At 55.1% G+C, this 19,160-nt stretch overlaps 2 protein-coding genes across 2 annotated transcripts; both read right to left on the bottom strand.

The window, feature by feature from the left end:
- Nucleotides 1-370: 370 nt before the first annotated feature.
- On the bottom strand, nucleotides 371-4,538 carry LOC119706166. Its single transcript, XM_038149425.1, has 7 exons — nucleotides 4,301-4,538; nucleotides 2,146-2,669; nucleotides 1,959-2,060; nucleotides 1,550-1,674; nucleotides 1,311-1,473; nucleotides 1,118-1,224; nucleotides 371-383 (listed from the first exon to the last, which is right to left on the bottom strand). The coding sequence occupies exons 1-7, from the start codon at nucleotides 4,536-4,538 to the stop codon at nucleotides 371-373; spliced, it is 1,272 nt and encodes a 423-aa protein (XP_038005353.1).
- Nucleotides 4,539-9,772: 5,234 nt separating this feature from the next.
- Nucleotides 9,773-12,540, bottom strand: LOC119706165 (PHD finger protein 7-like). The gene is made up of 8 exons (XM_038149423.1): nucleotides 12,498-12,540; nucleotides 12,084-12,274; nucleotides 11,897-11,998; nucleotides 11,474-11,598; nucleotides 11,234-11,396; nucleotides 10,982-11,147; nucleotides 9,971-10,306; nucleotides 9,773-9,855 (listed from the first exon to the last, which is right to left on the bottom strand). The coding sequence occupies exons 1-8, from the start codon at nucleotides 12,538-12,540 to the stop codon at nucleotides 9,773-9,775; spliced, it is 1,209 nt and encodes a 402-aa protein (XP_038005351.1).
- Between the last annotated feature and the right edge of the window lie 6,620 nt (nucleotides 12,541-19,160).

Genomic DNA, 19,160 nt, shown 5'->3' with positions numbered 1-19,160 from the left:
CCTGTCACAGCAACTCCCAGATCGGACGGGTCGATTTGGGGCCCGACCTTGCTGGCGAGAGCTGCTTCGCCTGCGGCCGGGCCCAGCACGTCTGGAAGGGACCCTGTCCTCAGGGTCTGGGGAGCTGCTGTATGTAGGCCCTGATGTGCTGGGGCTGCTGGTGTCCAGCAAGGAAGATGGCAGCGATTGCTTCCTTCCTGCTGTGTGTTGGTGGCTGCTGTGGCTGCTTGTCTCTGGAGATGGCGACGGGAAAGCCAGCTCCGGTGCCACCGGGGTGCGGGAGCTGGGCCTGATGGCCTCAGATTCTGAGGAGCCGTGAGCAGATTCCAGTCCTGACTGTCTGGCCAGACTGGGGCCACTGGGCTCCGGCTCATCCCTGGCGGCTGTAAGGGCAAGCAGGAATGTCAAAGGCCCCTCAGGCCCAAGGCAGCCCAGGCCAGAGCAGTGCTCCCAGCCCTTCAGGAGCGGACGGGCTCTGCCAAGCGCAGCCTGGGCACTGACCCCAGCCCAGGGACACCGGCTGCTTTGACTCATACCCGTTCCGAGACCAGCACAGCTGTCACACTCCCATCTCTGTATGTGGTTTCTCAGGCCAGAGCAGCGCCTGTGGGTGCCCTCGGCAGCACAGGAGGAGCACAGGAGCAGTTGCCAGGGCCTGGGGAGGCAAAGAGGTTTATGGCACTGAGGACAAAATGTCCCCGCACATGGTTGTCTGGCCAAGCTCGTCAAGTTTTTCTCCTAATTGATCTTTTGCTGAGATATGGTTTCCCTACAGAGCCCTGGGAGCAGCTTCCCAGCTTACCCCTCTTCCTCTGCCTCCTCCCTGCCTCCAGGGTAAAGGCATTCCCTGGCATTGCACTGGCTGTGCCTCACTCCTAGATCTGCAAAGGCATCATTGTCCTCCCATGTTGGCTGTCTGATGGAGAAAGCAAAAGCTGATGAGTTTCTGCTGCCCTCCCCTCATGGAGGTCCAGGGTCTCCCTGCTCTTTCAAGTTGGGCATGAAGCTGAAGGCCAGACTCACGGGGCAGGGCAGGGCCAGGACTGCTGGGGCAGGGCCTGGCACAGCACAGCACTTGCACCCTCCTGTCTCGTGAGCCAGGCAGAAGGACACACACCTGAAGGGAATTCGGATCCCCAAGACGAGCATTTCAACAATGAATTCCTGGCCTTCTCTGCACAGGGGGCACTGGAGGCATAGGAGGCCAGCGTGCATGGCATGTCCCTGCAGGGCAAACACAAGCAGGGTGAGCGAGGCCCTGCTGCTGGTGAGCACCTGCTGTGGCCCGGGCCTGGGGAGACGGCTCCTACCTGGATGCAGTCCCTGTGGAACCAGGCCCTTCTGCACGTTGGGCACACCAGGGTTGTGAAGGTCTTTCTATCCTCCACAGGCTCCATGCAGATGAGGCAATCGGTGCCCGGCTCTGGAGTCACCTCCACATCCTGCTCTGGACGGTGCTCAGGGCAGAAGGAGCTGGAGGAAAATGGATGGGGAACGTGGGAAATGTTGGATCCTTCCCCAGGGGTGGCCACAAGGAGAGATGGGGTACCTGTATGGACTAATGTATTGATTGACACAGCCGCCCTCCTTGGCACAGGGCAGGTGGAACCATCTCCCGCAGTCCTCCTTGCAGCACATGATGGTTGCCCCGCTCTGGCCGCAGACGCAGCAGTGCTGGAAAGAGCCGAGCAGCCCCATCAGCAGCAGCCTTGGGACCTTCCCCTGGCAGCCCCACGACCCCGGGCAGGGCGCAGGATGTGGCCACTGCCGGATGCCAGCCCAGAGAGCCGCCTGGTGGAGGAGGGAGGCTCCTGTGCCAGAGCCTCTGTGCCAGAGCTGCTGGGAGCCAGACTGGGTCCCACAGCCGCTGTTGGGCCGGCCTTTCTTTCCTGTGCTCTGGCCTAAGCTCCTGCAAACCGGGCCAGGCACAAAGCTCCCTGCTCCTGTCCGGCTCTCACCTTCTGTGCCGCCCGCGCGACGGCAATTTGGATGTCTCGCGGGAGAAAGCCCATTAGTCCTAAATGTTCATTCTCTTGGCGAAATAGAAGAGTGGCAAAAAACTGCAGCAAACGAGAGGAGCTGATGAGGAGAGAGAGGCAGGAACTGCCCATTGCAATGGTGGAGGGAGCACCCGGAGTCACTCACCATGCAGAACACGTGGGCACAGAGCCCACACTTCTCCAGTTTGTCACCACAGATGTCCGGGTCAGCCTCTGCACGGCGACACAGCACGCATGCTGCAGGGGACAGAGCCAATGGCAGCGGGCATGAGCACCTCTGCGGGGCTCTTAGCCGGCAGCAGCATCGGCCCCAAGGGCTGCTCTGTCCCCGCCTGGCTGATGGGCAGGGCTGGAGGCCTTGCCGAGCGGGGGCCGTTGCGGGCACGGCCGTCCCAGGAGCTGCCCCCTGGCCCAGCTGGGCCCCACTTGGGGAGGAAGGAGGCTTCCAGCCCCGGCACGGCTGAGCAGCTCCTGCCTCCCGCTGCCTCTGCTCTGGGCCCCCCGCTGCCTGCCACAAGAGCGCCTGGGCCAGGCTGTCAGAGGGCTGCTTTGTCCTCACCTGGCTCCTGGGCACCAGGGCCCTCCTGCTTCCTGTCACACATGGCGGCTGGCGGCTGTGAGTCCCGGACAAGGAATGCCGCCAGGCAGACAGGTGTTTGTCCTCTCTCTCTGTGGGAGAAAGAAGACTCTGGGGAGTTTGCAGAACAGGCCCAGAGCCACGAGGGCTCTGCTCCCAGCTCAGCCCTGCGTGAGCCCTGCTCCTGTCCGCCTTCTCCTCCCGTCCTCGCGTCAAGGAACACCGCAGTCTCCTCTAGATATTCCTCCGCTGAATCAGGGGAGGGAGAGGCAGGTGAGCCTGCAGCACAGGCCCAGAGCCCTGAGGTGTGGGGCCCCTCTGGTCCCTGGGCAGCCACGTCTCAGCCCTGCCTTCTCCTCCCGTTGTCAGGTCGCACTGACACACGGCCTGAGCCCAGCGTTCCCTTTCGGGGCCTTGGTTGCACAGGTCACAATGGCCACTGTGACATCAGCATTGTGCACCCAAACCTGGGGCAGCCATGGCCTCAGGTCCCTGGCAGTCACTAGAGGCGGCCTGCTTGGGCACCGAGGCTCTGAGATGGGTCCGAGCCTTTGGTCAGGGTGGAACTCGGGCCGGGACTCCTGCAGCAAGTGCAGGGTCAAATGCCAGGCCCTGGGGCAGCCATCGAGGCTGGGACTGTAGGCAGGAAGGTGCTGTTCAGGCACTGCCACTCCAGGGCTGCGGCCTGGCCAAGGGAAATCTCTGCTGCTGCCCCTGGCAGTCGGCTGCCCAGAGAGCTGGTGCGGAGTCTCCTGCACTGCAGAGGTTCAAAACCTGCTCTAGGTGAACTGACCTTTTCCTCAAGACCTGTCTGGAGAAAACTAAGTGAACCTGATTTGTGCTGCTGCTGATCACCGGTGGGAGTAGGAGATCATCCTGGAGACCACCACAGCTGCCTCCAGATCCTACTTAGCCTGCCATTCTCTGAACCAGCAACTTTGACCGTCCATATAAATGGAAAAATTAGTATTAAGCTCCTTAGAAAGCTAATCTTTTGCACTGACTCAGTGGAAACACAGACAATTCAATGAGAATTTTCTGTGTACATTTCACAGGAGGGCTTGCAACAGTCCTCAACTCAAGTCAAATGCAGGAGAATGCTTTTGCTACATTATAGCAACTTTGCCAGTTTGGTCCATGCTTTCCTACTAGCAAATACATTGAAAAAAAAAATCAAGAAGAGGAGCACAAACAATTCTTGTCAGTTTTTCTCACTCGTGTCTTTGCAAACATGCTCCTGGAAATCCAGATCCGTGACTTGTAGAACAATCAGTGCGACCTCTGGGAGACAGGGCAAGGGCTGACAAGCAGGGACACCCTGCAGCAGCCTGATGCAGGGGCAGCAGGAGTTCATCCATTTTCCTGTCTCCATGGGAGAGCCACCTTGGGTGGCAAACGATGCCTTCACTGGTCTAGGAGGGAGGCACAGACGGTGCAGTGCCAGGGAGTGCCTTTGCCCAGGAGGCAGGGAGCAGGCAGAGGAACAGGGCTGAGTTGGGAAGCTGCACCCGGGGCTCTGCAGGGAAGCCGGCAAGGGCTCGAAGCAGGAGGGGCCCGAAGAGCTTGGCCGGACAAGCCCGAGCTGTGGACACTTTGGCCTCAGCGCCAGCAACCCCTTTGCTTCTCCAGGCCCTGGGCACTGCTCCAGTGCTGCTCCCGCTGGCTGCCCAGGGACCAGAGGGGCCCCACACCTCGGGGCTCTGGGCCTGTGCTGCAGGCTCACCGGCTTCTTCCTTCCCAGAATCAGTGGAGGAACAGCCAGAGGACACTGAAGTGTTCCATGACGCGAGGATGGGAGGAGCAGGACTCACGCAGGGCTGAGTGGGGAGCAGAGCCCTCATGGCTGTGGGCCTGTTCTGCAAGCTCCCCACACTCTGCCTTCTCTCACAGAGAGAGAGAGCAAAGACCTGGAGGAGACCACAAGCGCTCCTGGACAGAGGCTGTAAGCTGACAGCCGCCATGTGCGACAGCAAGCAGGAGGGCCCTGGTGCCCAGGAGCCAGGTGAGGACAAAGCAGCCCTCTGACAGCCTGGCCCAGGGGTTCTTGTGGCAGGCAGCGGGGGGCCCAGAGCAGAGGCAGCGGGAGGCAGGAGCTGCTCAGCCGTGCTGGGGCTGGGAGCCTCCTTCCTCCCCAAGTGGGGCTCAGCTGGGCCGGGGGCAGCTCCTGGGACGGCCGTGCCCGCAATGGCCCCCGCTCTGCAAGGCCTCCAGCCCTGCCCATCAGCCAGGCGGGGACAGAGCAGCCCTTGGGGCCGATGCTGCTGCCGGCTAAGAGCCCCCCAGAGGTGCTCATGCCCGCTGCCATTGGCTCTGTCCCCTGCAGCATGCGTGCTGTGTCACTCTGCAGAGTCTGACTCCTGCGCTTCCCCAGGCCCCAGCAACTGCTCCTGTGCTGCTCCTGCACTGCCCAGGGCACCCACAGGCGCTGCTCAAGCCTGACACCGACCAGAACCAGCCGGGGCTGTGACAGCTCTGCTGCTCTGGGCTCGGCTCTCGGGCAAAGCAGCCGGTGTCCCTGGGCTGGGGTCAGTGCCCAGGCTGCGCTTGGCAGAGCCCCTCCGCTCCTGAAGGGCTCGGGGCACTGCTCTGGCCTGGCCTGGCCCAGGGCCTGGGGCGCCTTTGACATTCCTGCTTGCCATTACAGCCTCCAGGGATGAGCCGGAGCTCAGTGGCCCCAGCCTGGCCAGACAGTCAGGACTGGAGCCTTCCCGTGCCTCCCCAGGACCCGAGAGCCTCAGCCCCAGCTCCAAAACATGGCCTAACAGGGTTTGCCAATATTTTTCCTGGTTAGATCCTTGAAAAGATTTTGAAAGTAACATTGTTTGGCAACTCCTTCAAGCAACAAACGTGACACGCTTCTAATCAGTAAAACTTTATTGGTTTGCTTGCACTTTCTCTTTGGTATCCTTAGGCTTCCTTCGGCGTTCCAGAAAATAATGAAAATCGAACAAATTCTTCAGAGAAGTTTCTGAATCCACTATTAGCAGAAGTCTCTAAATTCACCGTATCTCCTAAATACATTCTTCACATATAGTTAAGTAGCTGCTCCTGAAACATACAAAGATGTAGTGCTTTACCTCAATGGACAACACAACGTGATGTCATACGCACTGGTACGCTAAAAAACCTCTCTTCCCTGGTCTACAAATTTAAGGCTCTTCTCGAGGTCCTGAATTAGGTTTGCATGCACATTCATACCTGCATTCCCTCCCCATGCTCAGCTTTCACCTAGAGTTACCAGGGAGCAGATGTTACATACTCACCTCAAGCAATGATCTACGTCTGTCTTCCCAACCCTCTTTTTCTTCCTTGAGCTCTACTAATCTACAGAATAACTTTGGGCCCTCTGCACAAAACAAACAACCAATTAATAGGCTTAAACACTTCTGACTGGGCTGCTGCTTCTAACAATCATGACCAACACAGCAATAAAGTCAGAAATCGATTCTTCACATCCTTCCTGTTCTCTTGCCCCCCCCCCCACCCCCCCCCACCTTGGCTCCAGCAGAAATGTTCCCTGCTGCAGCCTGGTGTACCGCGAACAATGAAAGGCAGCAGCAGTTTTCCTCAACATGCCGCAATCTAAATTGCAGTGAAATAGCAGCTGCGTCATTAGAAGCTCAGCAGCAGGATCGCACATCTTCCCCCAGAGCTGAGACCTGCTGAGGACTGAGCTCTCCGTTTCAACACACCCTGTAAATCAGGCAGGCTGGGAGATTGCAGGCCAGTAACTGCATGAACACAGCAGGACATTTCATCAGAGTTATCTCATCAGTCTCAAGAACGGCGCATCCTTTAAGCCTGTCTTGAGACTTTATTCTACGAAATAGAGCAAGCAATTGTTTTGGTGGCCTGTGCAGTTCTGGGGACTGTGTGTGCTTCCTTTGGTTGCTCTTTTCTTTCTTTCTAAACACAAAATTCACCGGATTCAGAAGAGAAAACCTCCGATTCATTAGGACAAAGAACCACAGGGACATATGTGGCTGACAAGAACACTCAACATTCCTAATGGTAAACCAGAAAGACAGGAAAAAGTTAAAGATGATATAAATACCTGAAAGGATCCAAACTGTCTAGGTAACCTATCAAGTGACTATTGTTTTGTAAGCTCTAAAAGTCCAGATTCCTATTGCGCAATTATCTGAAAGAAAAGAAAACCAGAAATCTGCTTGACCTTGATTTTACCTGGACTTTCTCACGGGATTCCACCACAACTTTGACCGCAAGTAAGGGTGGCAAATTTTGACTAGAAAACATTCATAACTACGCAGCATTTTTTCCTCCCCACTGAATTCCCGGAAGGGTTTTCAAGGAAAATAAATACAAAAGGGGGTGAAGAAATTCTGTCATACCTCCTAGGCGTTCATCATCTTGGGAGAAGAAGAAAACTCTCGCACTTTCTGTGCGTGGTAAAGAAAGAAACCTAGACAAGTACAAAGGGATTTGAGCATCCTAAATTGTACTATCAAATTCCATGAACACGAGTTAAAACTCTAGCTCTTCAGAGAAACGGTATACATTGAAAAGCTTTATTCCCTAGTAACCAAATAGAGCTTTTTCTTTTACAAAACCCACTTGCAAAGAGAAAACGGACTGTGGCTTTGGCTTTTGGCCAAACTCAGTTTGGTGCTGGTCAAACCAAAATGACCCGGTTAATTTCTTGTGCCTGACTTCTCTTTTTTCATAATCAAGTTCACATCAAATGGGCTGCTGGGAGCTTTGACTCTGTGCAGCATGAATGGTTTGCCAAGATGACTTTCATTGCTCAGAGGTGTGCAATGTCCATTTCCCACTTCCTGAGTGCTGCTGTGAATATTCCCACAGCATCCAACTACTACAGGCAAGCAGACAACAAAGAGAAACGGAACTTGCATTTCTTGGTCCTTTCCAACTTCTGACATGTCAGGCTCATCATCACCCTCAGAACTGCTGCCTTGCAAACGTGGATCCTCTTGCCATGTGACTTTTGCCGGCTTTATTGTTCCAAGTACGTAAGGCTCTGCAATAACAGCACCAAGAGGGGAGAGAAAAAGCCAGAACCAATTATTCCTCCACTGCTCAGGAAAAATTCTGAGGACAGAATCTGCTCCTGCCAGATGTTCTGAGCTGCATCTGTGCTCCAGGATTTTCCACTTGGTTCTAGAGATCCCTTATGTATTCTTAAAGAGTTGTCATTGCATTCAGAAGACACTGAATACCTTCTGAATTCAGCAAAAGTGTGGGGGGCTTGTTGCTTTGTGCTGTTGCATTGGGGTTTTTAATATTTTGGATAACTTCACGCGGTTTCTTTTCTCTCCTACATGACTGGGACTTGATTTAATGTGTTTTCGTCTTCATTTCCTATGGCCTCATTTTATCTACGGTTAGGAAACCCCAATGACCATGTGTCCTTCAGTTTCCTTTTTCTAAAGGTCCAAGAATACAATTCAGTAACAATTAGAATGTTCGTGGATCTTGGGGTCAACTCCAGGATTTTGCTCCTCCTCTCTGCATTAACGCACATTTCCTTTAAAATCTTGTTGGGTTCTGTGAAACTTGATATGACTGGTGTGTCACCTTTTTCCCTGTTTGAGGAATTCAGGGGATGACAACAAGTTTTTTCACCCCTCTACAAACTACCCAATGCCTTCTCAAAGCGTGCCCTTCAGAATTCCTGAGATGCAAGCATGAGTTACCTGTCGTTAATCTACCACAGCCTTGGCAAGCAGAAATGAAGATCAAAATGCTTCTGCCTAATTACTGGCTTCTGCTGCTGAAAATCCCCTGGATGCTGACCTTCTTTACACCGTGTTGTTCTACAGAGCCTGCCAGAAGCTCTTCCTCAGCAAAGGCCCTGTTAGAAGGGTTCTGCTGTTACCTTCTTTGATGCCCAACTCCTCTGTGTCTCCAAAGGAGGAAAACTTGAAAGCACTCACGCGTGAGCTGTGTCGTTCTCAGACAAAGGTCCAAATGGTCATCTGGGGCAGAGTCCTGCTCATGCCCTTTGTCCCAGGGCATTTCCTCAGTCTTTCCCGGTTTGTTCTTTGAAGGTCCAATCAAGTCTATCAAATCAGCAGCAACATAGTCCTCGTTTTCTTCGGACACTTGAGGCAGTGTCTCACTCTCTTCTTTCTTCTTCCTTTTGGCTTTACTGAAATGAGATTGCTCAAGGATAGCGACACAGCACACGTCCTTTTCAGAGACAGCTTCCCTAAGAGCCACCTTGCTCTGAATGCCGCCCTAAGCGTATCCAAGCCCGTTAAGGAGTGCTTCACTTGCAAGGGTAAGCAGTGGGGAAACATCTGAGGCTGGAGAGTCTAAAGGCAGGAAGAAGAGTCCTTTTTAATGACCCACATCCTTAAGTGACTTTTTGCTGAATACACGGCTACACAGAAATTAGCATATAGCACAGACTTCTTTCCTGCCAGCAGAAATGTCAAGAGCTAATATGCTTTTCTCACAGACCTGCAAATCTCAAGGTCTCTGCACTGACCGTTCTCACCTTCGCTTCTGGCAGCGAACCCACGGAACAGAAAGAAAAGATGACGCTACGTGCTGCTGTTGGAGGTCCGAGTTGAGGTGCGACGTCGCTCGGGGGAGCGGTTGCTCCTGCGGGACGTCCCCGACGGTGTCCCCCTGGGCCTGGGCCTCTCAGCACTCGCTGCTGTCCTCCTGCTCCTGTCCTGGGGACTCCTGGACCGCACACGTTGATTCGAGGCCCGGCGCTGCAGGCGGGAGCGGCTGCATCTGGGGGATGCCGGTGACGGTGATTCCCTTCTCCGGGGCATCTCAGGCCCTGGTCCGCTCATGCTGCTCCTGTCACGGCGACTCCGGGACCGGACAGGGGGACTCTGGGCCGGACCTTGCTGGGGGGCACGGCTGCGTCTGGGAGATGCCCATGACGGTGTTTCCCTTCTCCGGGGCATCTCAGGCACTGGTCCGCTTATGCTGCTCCTGTCACGGCGACTCCTGGACCGGACAGGGGGACTCTGGGCCCAGCCTTGCTGGCCAGAGCGGCTGCGTCTGGGGGATTCCCATGACAGTGTTTCCCTTCTCCGGGGCATCTCAGGCCTTGGTCCGCTCATGCTGCTCCTGTCACGGCGTCTCCTGGACCGGACAGGGGGACTCTGGGCCGGACCTTGCTGGCCGGAGCGGCTGCGTCTGGGGGATGCCGGTGGTGGCGTCTCCCTTTGTCTGGGCCTCTCAGCCCTTGGCCCTAGCCCACTGCTCCTGTCACGGCGACTCCTGGACCGGACACGGGGACTCTGGGCCCAACCTTGCTGGGGGGCACGGCCTTGCCTGGGGGATGTCCGTGATGGTGTCTCCCTTCTCCGGAGCCTCTCATCCCTTGGTATTGTCCCGCTGCTCCTGTCACAGCAACTCCCAGATCGGACGGGTCGATTTGGGGCCCGACCTTGCTGGCGAGAGCTGCTTCGCCTGCGGCCGGGCCCAGCACGTCTGGAAGGGACCCTGTCCTCAGGGTCTGGGGAGCTGCTGTATGTAGGCCCTGATGTGCTGGGGCTGCTGGTGTCCAGCAAGGAAGATGGCAGCGATTGCTTCCTTCCTGCTGTGTGTTGGTGGCTGCTGTGGCTGCTTGTCTCTGGAGATGGCGACGGGAAAGCCAGCTCCGGTGCCACCGGGGTGCGGGAGCTGGGCCTGATGGCCTCAGATTCTGAGGAGCCATGAGCAGATTCCAGTCCTGACTGTCTGGCCAGGCTGGGGCCACTGGGCTCCGGCTCATCCCTGGCGGCTGTAAGGGCAAGCAGGAATGTCAAAGGCCCCTCAGGCCCAAGGCAGCCCAGGCCAGAGCAGTGCCCCCAGCCCTCCAGGAGCGGACGGGCTCTGCCAAGCGCAGCCTGGGCACTGACCCCAGCCCAGGGACACCGGCTGCTTTGACTCATACCCGTTCCGAGACCAGCACAGCTGTCACACTCCCATCTCTGTATGTGGTTTCTCAGGCCAGAGCAGCGCCTGTGGGTGCCCTCGGCAGCACAGGAGGAGCACAGGAGCAGTTGCCAGGGCCTGGGGAGGCAAAGAGGTTTATGGCACTGAGGACAAAATGTCCCCGCACATGGTTGTCTGGCCAAGCTCGTCAAGTTTTTCTCCTAATTGATCTTTTGCTGAGATATGGTTTCCCTACAGAGCCCTGGGAGCAGCTTCCCAGCTTACCCCTCTTCCTCTGCCTCCTCCCTGCCTCCAGGGTAAAGGCATTCCCTGGCATTGCACTGGCTGTGCCTCACTCCTAGATCTGCAAAGGCATTATTGTCCTCCCATGTTGGCTGTCTGATGGAGAAAGCAAAAGCTGATGAGTTTCTGCTGCCCTCCCCTCATGGAGGTCCAGGGTCTCCCTGCTCTTTCAAGTTGGGCATGAAGCTGAAGGCCAGACTCACGGGGCAGGGCAGGGCCAGGACTGCTGGGGCAGGGCCTGGCACAGCACAGCACTTGCACCCTCCTGTCTCGTGAGCCAGGCAGAAGGACACACACCTGATGGGAATTCGGATCCCCAAGACGAGCATTTCAACAATGAATTCCTGGCCTTCTCTGCACAGGGGGCACTGGAGGCATAAGAGGCCAGCGTGCATGGCCTGTCCCTGCAGGGCAAACACAAGCAGGGTGAGCGAGGCCCTGCAGCTGCTGAGCACCTGCTGTGGCCCGGGCCTGGGGAGACGGCTCCTACCTGGATGCAGTCCCTGTGGAACCAGGCCCTTCTGCACGTTGGGCACACCAGGGTTGTGAAGGTCTTTCTATCCTCCACAGGCTCCATGCAGATGAGGCAATCGGTGCCCGGCTCTGGAGTCGCCTCCACATCCTGCTCTGGACGGTGCTCAGGGCAGAAGGAGCTGGAGGAAAATGGATGGGGAACGTGGGAAATGTTGGATCCTTTCCCCAGGGGTGGCCACAAGGAGAGATGGGGTACCTGTATGGACTAATGTATATATTGACACAGCCGCCCTCCTTGGCACAGGGCAGGTGGAACCATCTCCCGCAGTCCTCCTTGCAGCACATGATGGTTGCCCCGCTCTGGCCGCAGATGCAGCAGTGCTGGAAAGAGCCGAGCAGCCCCATCAGCAGAAGGCTCGGGGCCTTCCCCTGGCAGCCCCACGACCCCGGGCAGGGCGCAGGATGTGGCCACTGCCGGATGCCAGCCCAGAGAGCCGCCTGGTGGAGGAGGGAGGCTCCTGTGCCAGAGCCTCTGTGCCAGAGCCTGTGTGCCAGAGCTCCTGGGAGCCAGACTGGGTCCCACAGCCGCTGTTGGGCCGGCCTTTCTTTCCTGTGCTCTGGCCTAAGCTCCTGCAAACCGGGCCAGGCACAAAGCTCCCTGCTCTTTTTAGGCTCTCACCTGGTGTGCCGCCCGCGAGACAGCAATTTGGATGTCTCGCGGGAGAAAGCCCATGAGTCCCACACGATTGCTCTCATGGCGAAATAGAAGAGTGCAGAAAAACTGCAGCAAACGAGAGGAGCTGATGAGGAGAGAGAGGCAGGAACTGCCCATTGCAATGGTGGAGGGAGCACCCGGAGTCACTCACCATGCAGAAAAAGTGGGCACAGAGCCCACACTTCTCCAGTTTGTCACCACAGATGTCCGGGTCAGCCTCTGCACGGCGACACAGCACGCATGCTGCAGGGGACAGAGCCAATGGCAGCGGGCATGAGCACCTCTGCGGGGCTCTTAGCCGGCAGCAGCATCGGCCCCAAGGGCTGCTCTGTCCCCGCCTGGCTGATGGGCAGGGCTGGAGGCCTTGCCGAGCGGGGGCCGTTGCGGGCACGGCCGTCCCAGGAGCTGCCCCCTGGCCCAGCTGAGCCCCACTTGGGGAGGAAGGAGGCTCCCAGCCCCGGCACGGCTGAGTAGCTCCTGCCTCCCCCTGCCTCTGCTCAGGGTCCCCCACTGCCTGCCACAAGAGCCCCTGGGCCAGGCTGTCAGAGGGCTGCCTATCCTTCACCTGGCTCCCTGGCACCAGGGCCCTCCTGCTTCCTGTCACACATGGCGGCTGGCGGCTGTGAGTCCCGGACAAGGAATGCTGCCAGGCAGACAGGTGTTTGTCCTCTCTCTCTGTGGGAGAAAGAAGACTCTGGGGAGTTTGCAGAACAGGCCCAGAGCCACGAGGGCTCTGCTCCCAGCTCAGCCCTGCGTGAGCCCTGCTCCTGTCCGCCTTCTCCTCCCGTCCTCGCGTCAAGGAACACCGCAGTCTCCTCTAGATATTCCTCCGCTGAATCAGGGGAGGGAGAGGCAGGTGAGCCTGCAGCACAGGCCCAGAGCCCTGAGGTGTGGGGCCCCTCTGGTCCCTGGGCAGCCACGTCTCAGCCCTGCCTTCTCCTCCCGTTGTCAGGTCGCACTGACACATGGCCTGAGCCCAGCGTTCCCTTTTGTGGCCTTGGTTGCACAGGTCACAATGGCCACTGTGACATCAGCATTGTGCACCCAAACCTGGGGCAGCCATGGCCTCAGGTCCCTGGCAGTCACTAGAGGCGGCCTGCTTGGGCACCGAGGCTCTGAGATGGGTTCGAGCCTTTGGTCAGGGTGGAACTCGGGCCGGGACTCCTGCAGCAAGTGCAGGGTCAAATGCCAGGCCCTGGGGCAGCCATCGAGGCTGGGACTGAAGGCAGGAAGGTGCTGTTCAGGCACTGCCACTCCAGGGCTGCGGCCTGGCCAAGGGAAATCTCTGCTGCTGCCCCTGGCAGTCGGCTGCCCAGAGAGCTGGTGCGGAGTCTCCTGCCCTGCAGAGGTTCAAAACCTGCTCTAGGTGAACTGACCTTTTCCTCAAGACCTGTCTGGAGAAAACTAAGTGAACCTGATTTGTGCTGCTGCTGATCACCGGTGGGAGTAGGAGATCATCCTGGAGACCACCACAGCTGCCTCCAGATCTCACTTAGCCTGCCATTCTCTGAACCAGCAACTTTGACCGTTCATATAAATGGAAAAATTAGTATTAAGCTCCTTAGAAACGTAATCTTTTGCACTGACTCAGTGGAAACACAGACAATTCAATGAGAATTTTCTGTGTACATTTCACAGGAGGGCTTGCAACAGTCCTCAACTCAAGTCAAATGCAGGAGAATGCTTTTGCTACATTATAGCAACTTTGCCAGTTTGGTCCATGCTTTCCTACTAGCAAATACATTGAAAAAAAAAATCAAGAAGAGGAGCACAAACAATTCTTGTCAGTTTTTCTCACTCGTGTCTTTGCAAACATGCTCCTGGAAATCCAGATCCGTGACTTGTAGAACAATCAGTGGGACCTCTGGGAGACAGGGCAAGGGCTGACAAGCAGGGACACCCTGCAGCAGCCTGATGCGGGGGCAGCAGGAGTTCATCCATTTTCCTGTCTCCATGGGAGAGCCACCTTGGGTGGCAAACGATGCCTTCACTGGTCTAGGAGGGAGGCACAGACGGTGCAGTGCCAGGGAGTGCCTTTGCCCAGGAGGCAGGGAGCAGGCAGAGGAACAGGGCTGAGTTGGGAAGCTGCACCCGGGGCTCTGCAGGGAAGCCGGCAAGGGCTCGAAGCAGGAGGGGCCCGAAGAGCTTGGCCGGACAAGCCCGAGCTGTGGACACTTTGGCCTCAGCGCCAGCAACCCCTTTGCTTCTCCAGGCCCTGGGCACTGCTCCAGTGCTGCTCCCGCTGGCTGCCCAGGGACCAGAGGGGCCCCACACCTCGGGGCTCTGGGCCTGTGCTGCAGGCTCACCGGCTTCTTCCTTCCCAGAATCAGTGGAGGAACAGCCAGAGGACACTGAAGTGTTCCATGACGCGAGGATGGGAGGAGCAGGACTCACGCAGGGCTGAGTGGGGAGCAGAGCCCTCATGGCTGTGGGCCTGTTCTGCAAGCTCCCCACACTCTGCCTTCTCTCACAGAGAGAGAGAGCAAAGACCTGGAGGAGACCACAAGCGCTCCTGGACAGAGGCTGTAAGCTGACAGCCGCCATGTGCGACAGCAAGCAGGAGGGCCCTGGTGCCCAGGAGCCAGGTGAGGACAAAGCAGCCCTCTGACAGCCTGGCCCAGGGGTTCTTGTGGCAGGCAGCGGGGGGCCCAGAGCAGAGGCAGCGGGAGGCAGGAGCTGCTCAGCCATGCCGGGGCTGGGAGCCTCCTTCCTCCCCAAGTGGGGCTCAGCTGGGCCGGGGGCAGCTCCTGGGACGGCCGTGCCCGCAATGGCCCCCGCTCTGCAAGGCCTCCAGCCCTGCCCATCGGCCAGGCGGGGACAGAGCAGCCCTTGGGGCCGATGCTGCTGCCGGCTAAGAGCCCCGCAGAGGTGCTCATGCCCGCTGCCATTGGCTCTGTCCCCTGCAGCATGCGTGCTATGTCACTCTGCAGAGTCTGACTCCTGCGCTTCCCCAGGCCCCGGCAAATGCTCCTGTGCTGCTCCTGCACTGCCCAGGGCACCCACAGGCGCTGCTCAAGCCTGACACCGACCAGAACCAGCCGGGGCTGTGACAGCTCTGCTGCTCTGGGCTCGGCTCTCGGGCAAAGCAGCCGGTGTCCCTGGGCTGGGGACAGTGCCCAGGCTGCGCTTGGCAGAGCCCCTCCGCTCCTGAAGGACTCGGGGCACTGCTCTGGCCTGGCCTGGCCCGGGGCCTGGGGGGCCTTTGACATTCCTGCTTGCCATTACAGCCTCCAGGGATGAGCCGGAGCTCAGTGGCCCCAGCCTGGCCAGACAGTCAGGACTGGAGCCTTCCCGTGCCTCCCCAGGACCCGAGAGCCTCAGCCCCAGCTCCGAAACATGGCCTAACAGGGTTTGCCAATTTTTTTCCTGGTTAGATCCTTGAAAAGGTTTTGAAAGTAACATTGTTTGGCAACTCCTTCAAGCAACAAACGTGACACGCTTCTAATCAGTAAAACTTTATTGGTTTGCTTGCACTTTCTCTTTGGTATCCTTAGGCTTCCTTCGGCGTTCCAGAAAATAATGAAAATCGAACAAATTCTTCAGAGAAGTTTCTGAATCCACTATTAGCAGAAGTCTCTAAATTCACCGTATCTCCTAAATACATTCTTCACATATAGTTAAATAGCTGCTCCTGAAACATACAAAGATGTAGTGCTTTACCTCAATGGACAACACAACGTGATGTCATACGCACTGGTACGCTAAAAAACCTCTCTTCCCTGGTCTACAAATTTAAGGCTCTTCTCGAGGTCCTGAATTAGGTTTGCATGCACATTCATACCTGCATTCCCTCCCCATGCTCAGCTTTCACCTAGAGTTACCAGGGAGCAGATGTTACATACTCACCTCAAGCAATGATCTACGTCTGTCTTCCCAACCCTCTTTTTCTTCCTTGAGCTCTACTAATCTACAGAATAACTTTGGGCCCTCTGCACAAAACAAACAACCAATTAATAGGCTTAAACACTTCTGACTGGGCTGCTGCTTCTAACAATCATGACCAACACAGCAATAAAGTCAGAAATCGATTCTTCACATCCTTCCTGTTCTCTTGCCCCCCCCCCCACCCCCCCCACCTTGGCTCCAGCAGAAATGTTCCCTGCTGCAGCCTGGTGTACCGCGAACAATGAAAGGCAGCAGCAGTTTTCCTCAACATGCCGCAATCTAAATTGCAGTGAAATAGCAGCTGCGTCATTAGAAGCTCAGCAGCAGGATCGCACATCTTCCCCCAGAGCTGAGACCTGCTGAGGACTGAGCTCTCCATTTCAACACACCCTGTAAATCAGGCAGGCTGGGAGATTGCAGGCCAGTAACTGCATGAACACAGCAGGACATTTCATCAGAGTTATCTCATCAGTCTCAAGAACGGCGCATCCTTTAAGCCTGTCTTGAGACTTTATTCTACGAAATAGAGCAAGCAATTGTTTTGGTGGCCTGTGCAGTTCTGGGGACTGTGTGTGCTTCCTTTGGTTGCTCTTTTCTTTCTTTCTAAACACAAAATTCACCGGATTCAGAAGAGAAAACCTCCGATTCATTAGGACAAAGAACCACAGGGACATATGTGGCTGACAAGAACACTCAACATTCCTAATGGTAAACCAGAAAGACAGGAAAAAGTTAAAGATGATATAAATACCTGAAAGGATCCAAACTGTCTAGGTAACCTATCAAGTGACTATTGTTTTGTAAGCTCTAAAAGTCCAGATTCCTATTGCGCAATTATCTGAAAGAAAAGAAAACCAGAAATCTGCTTGACCTTGATTTTACCTGGACTTTCTCACGGGATTCCACCACAACTTTGACCGCAAGTAAGGGTGGCAAATTTTGACTAGAAAACATTCATAACTACGCAGCATTTTTTCCTCCCCACTGAATTCCCGGAAGGGTTTTCAAGGAAAATAAATACAAAAGGGGGTGAAGAAATTCTGTCATACCTCCTAGGCGTTCATCATCTTGGGAGAAGAAGAAAACTCTCGCACTTTCTGTGCGTGGTAAAGAAAGAAACCTAGACAAGTACAAAGGGATTTGAGCATCCTAAATTGTACTATCAAATTCCATGAACACGAGTTAAAACTCTAGCTCTTCAGAGAAACGGTATACATTGAAAAGCTTTATTCCCTAGTAACCAAATAGAGCTTTTTCTTTTACAAAACCCACTTGCAAAGAGAAAACGGACTGTGGCTTTGGCTTTTGGCCAAACTCAGTTTGGTGCTGGTCAAACCAAAATGACCCGGTTAATTTCTTGTGCCTGACTTCTCTTTTTTCATAATCAAGTTCACATCAAATGGGCTGCTGGGAGCTTTGACTCTGTGCAGCATGAATGGTTTGCCAAGATGACTTTCATTGCTCAGAGGTGTGCAATGTCCATTTCCCACTTCCTGAGTGCTGCTGTGAATATTCCCACAGCATCCAACTACTACAGGCAAGCAGACAACAAAGAGAAACGGAACTTGCATTTCTTGGTCCTTTCCAACTTCTGACACCTCAGGCTCATCATCACCCTCAGAACTGCTGCCTTGCAAACGTGGATCCTCTTGCCATGTGACTTTTGCCGGCTTTATTGTTCCAAGTACGTAAGGCTCTGCAATAACAGCACCAAGAGGGGAGAGAAAAAGCCAGAACCAATTATTCCTCCACTGCTCAGGAAAAATTCTGAGGACAGAATCTGCTCCTGCCAGATGTTCTGAGCTGCATCTGTGCTCCAGGATTTTCCACTTGGTTCTAGAGATCCCTTATGTATTCTTAAAGAGTTGTCATTGCATTCAGAAGACACTGAATACCTTCTGAATTCAGCAAAAGTGTGGGGGGCTTGTTGCTTTGTGCTGTTGCATTGGGGTTTTTAATATTTTGGATAACTTCACGCGGTTTCTTTTCTCTCCTACATGACTGGGACTTGATTTAATGTGGTTTCGTCTTCATTTCCTATGGCCTCATTTTATCTACGGTTAGGAAACCCCAATGACCATGTGTCCTTCAGTTTCCTTTTTCTAAAGGTCCAAGAATACAATTCAGTAACAATTAGAATGTTCGTGGATCTTGGGGTCAACTCCAGGATTTTGCTCCTCCTCTCTGCATTAACGCACATTTCCTTTAAAATCTTGTTGGGTTCTGTGAAACTTGATATGACTGGTGTGTCACCTTTTTCCCTGTTTGAGGAATTCAGGGGATGACAACAAGTTTTTTCACCCCTCTACAAACTACCCAATGCCTTCTCAAAGCGTGCCCTTCAGAATTCCTGAGATGCAAGCATGAGTTACCTGTCGTTAATCTACCACAGCCTTGGCAAGCAGAAATGAAGATCAAAATGCTTCTGCCTAATTACTGGCTTCTGCTGCTGAAAATCCCCTGGATGCTGACCTTCTTTACACCGTGTTGTTCTACAGAGCCTGCCAGAAGCTCTTCCTCAGCAAAGGCCCTGTTAGAAGGGTTCTGCTGTTACCTTCTTTGATGCCCAACTCCTCTGTGTCTCCAAAGGAGGAAAACTTGAAAGCACTCACGCGTGAGCTGTGTCGTTCTCAGACAAAGGTCCAAATGGTCATCTGGGGCAGAGTCCTGCTCATGCCCTTTGTCCCAGGGCATTTCCTCAGTCTTTCCCGGTTTGTTCTTTGAAGGTCCAATCAAGTCTATCAAATCAGCAGCAACATAGTCCTCGTTTTCTTCGGACACTTGAGGCAGTGTCTCACTCTCTTCTTTCTTCTTCCTTTTGGCTTTACTGAAATGAGATTGCTCAAGGATAGCGACACAGCACACGTCCTTTTCAGAGACAGCTTCCCTAAGAGCCACCTTGCTCTGAATGCCTCCCTAAGCGTATCCAAGCCCGTTAAGGAGTGCTTCACTTGCAAGGGTAAGCAGTGGGGAAACATCTGAGGCTGGAGAGTCTAAAGGCAGGAAGAAGAGTCCTTTTTAATGACCCACATCCTTAAGTGACTTTTCGCTGAATACACGGCTACACAGAAATCAAGGTATTTAGCACAGACTTCTTTCCTGCCAGCAGAAATGTCAAGAGCTAATATGCTTTTCTCACAGACCTGCAAATCTCAAGGTCTCTGCACTGACCGTTCTCACCTTCGCTTCTGGCAGCGAACCCACGGAACAGAAAGAAAAGATGACGCTACGTGCTGCTGTTGGAGGTCCGAGTTGAGGTGCGACGTCGCTCGGGGGAGCGGTTGCTCCTGCGGGACGTCCCCGACGGTGTCCCCCTGGGCCTGGGCCTCTCAGCACTCGCTGC

The sequence above is a fragment of the Motacilla alba genome, chromosome 12, assembly GCF_015832195.1.
Source record: "Motacilla alba alba isolate MOTALB_02 chromosome 12, Motacilla_alba_V1.0_pri, whole genome shotgun sequence".
Classification (NCBI taxonomy): domain Eukaryota; kingdom Metazoa; phylum Chordata; class Aves; order Passeriformes; family Motacillidae; genus Motacilla; species Motacilla alba.
Note: the sequence above shows the minus strand (reverse complement) of the source record. Positions and strands in the feature narration are given on the sequence as shown.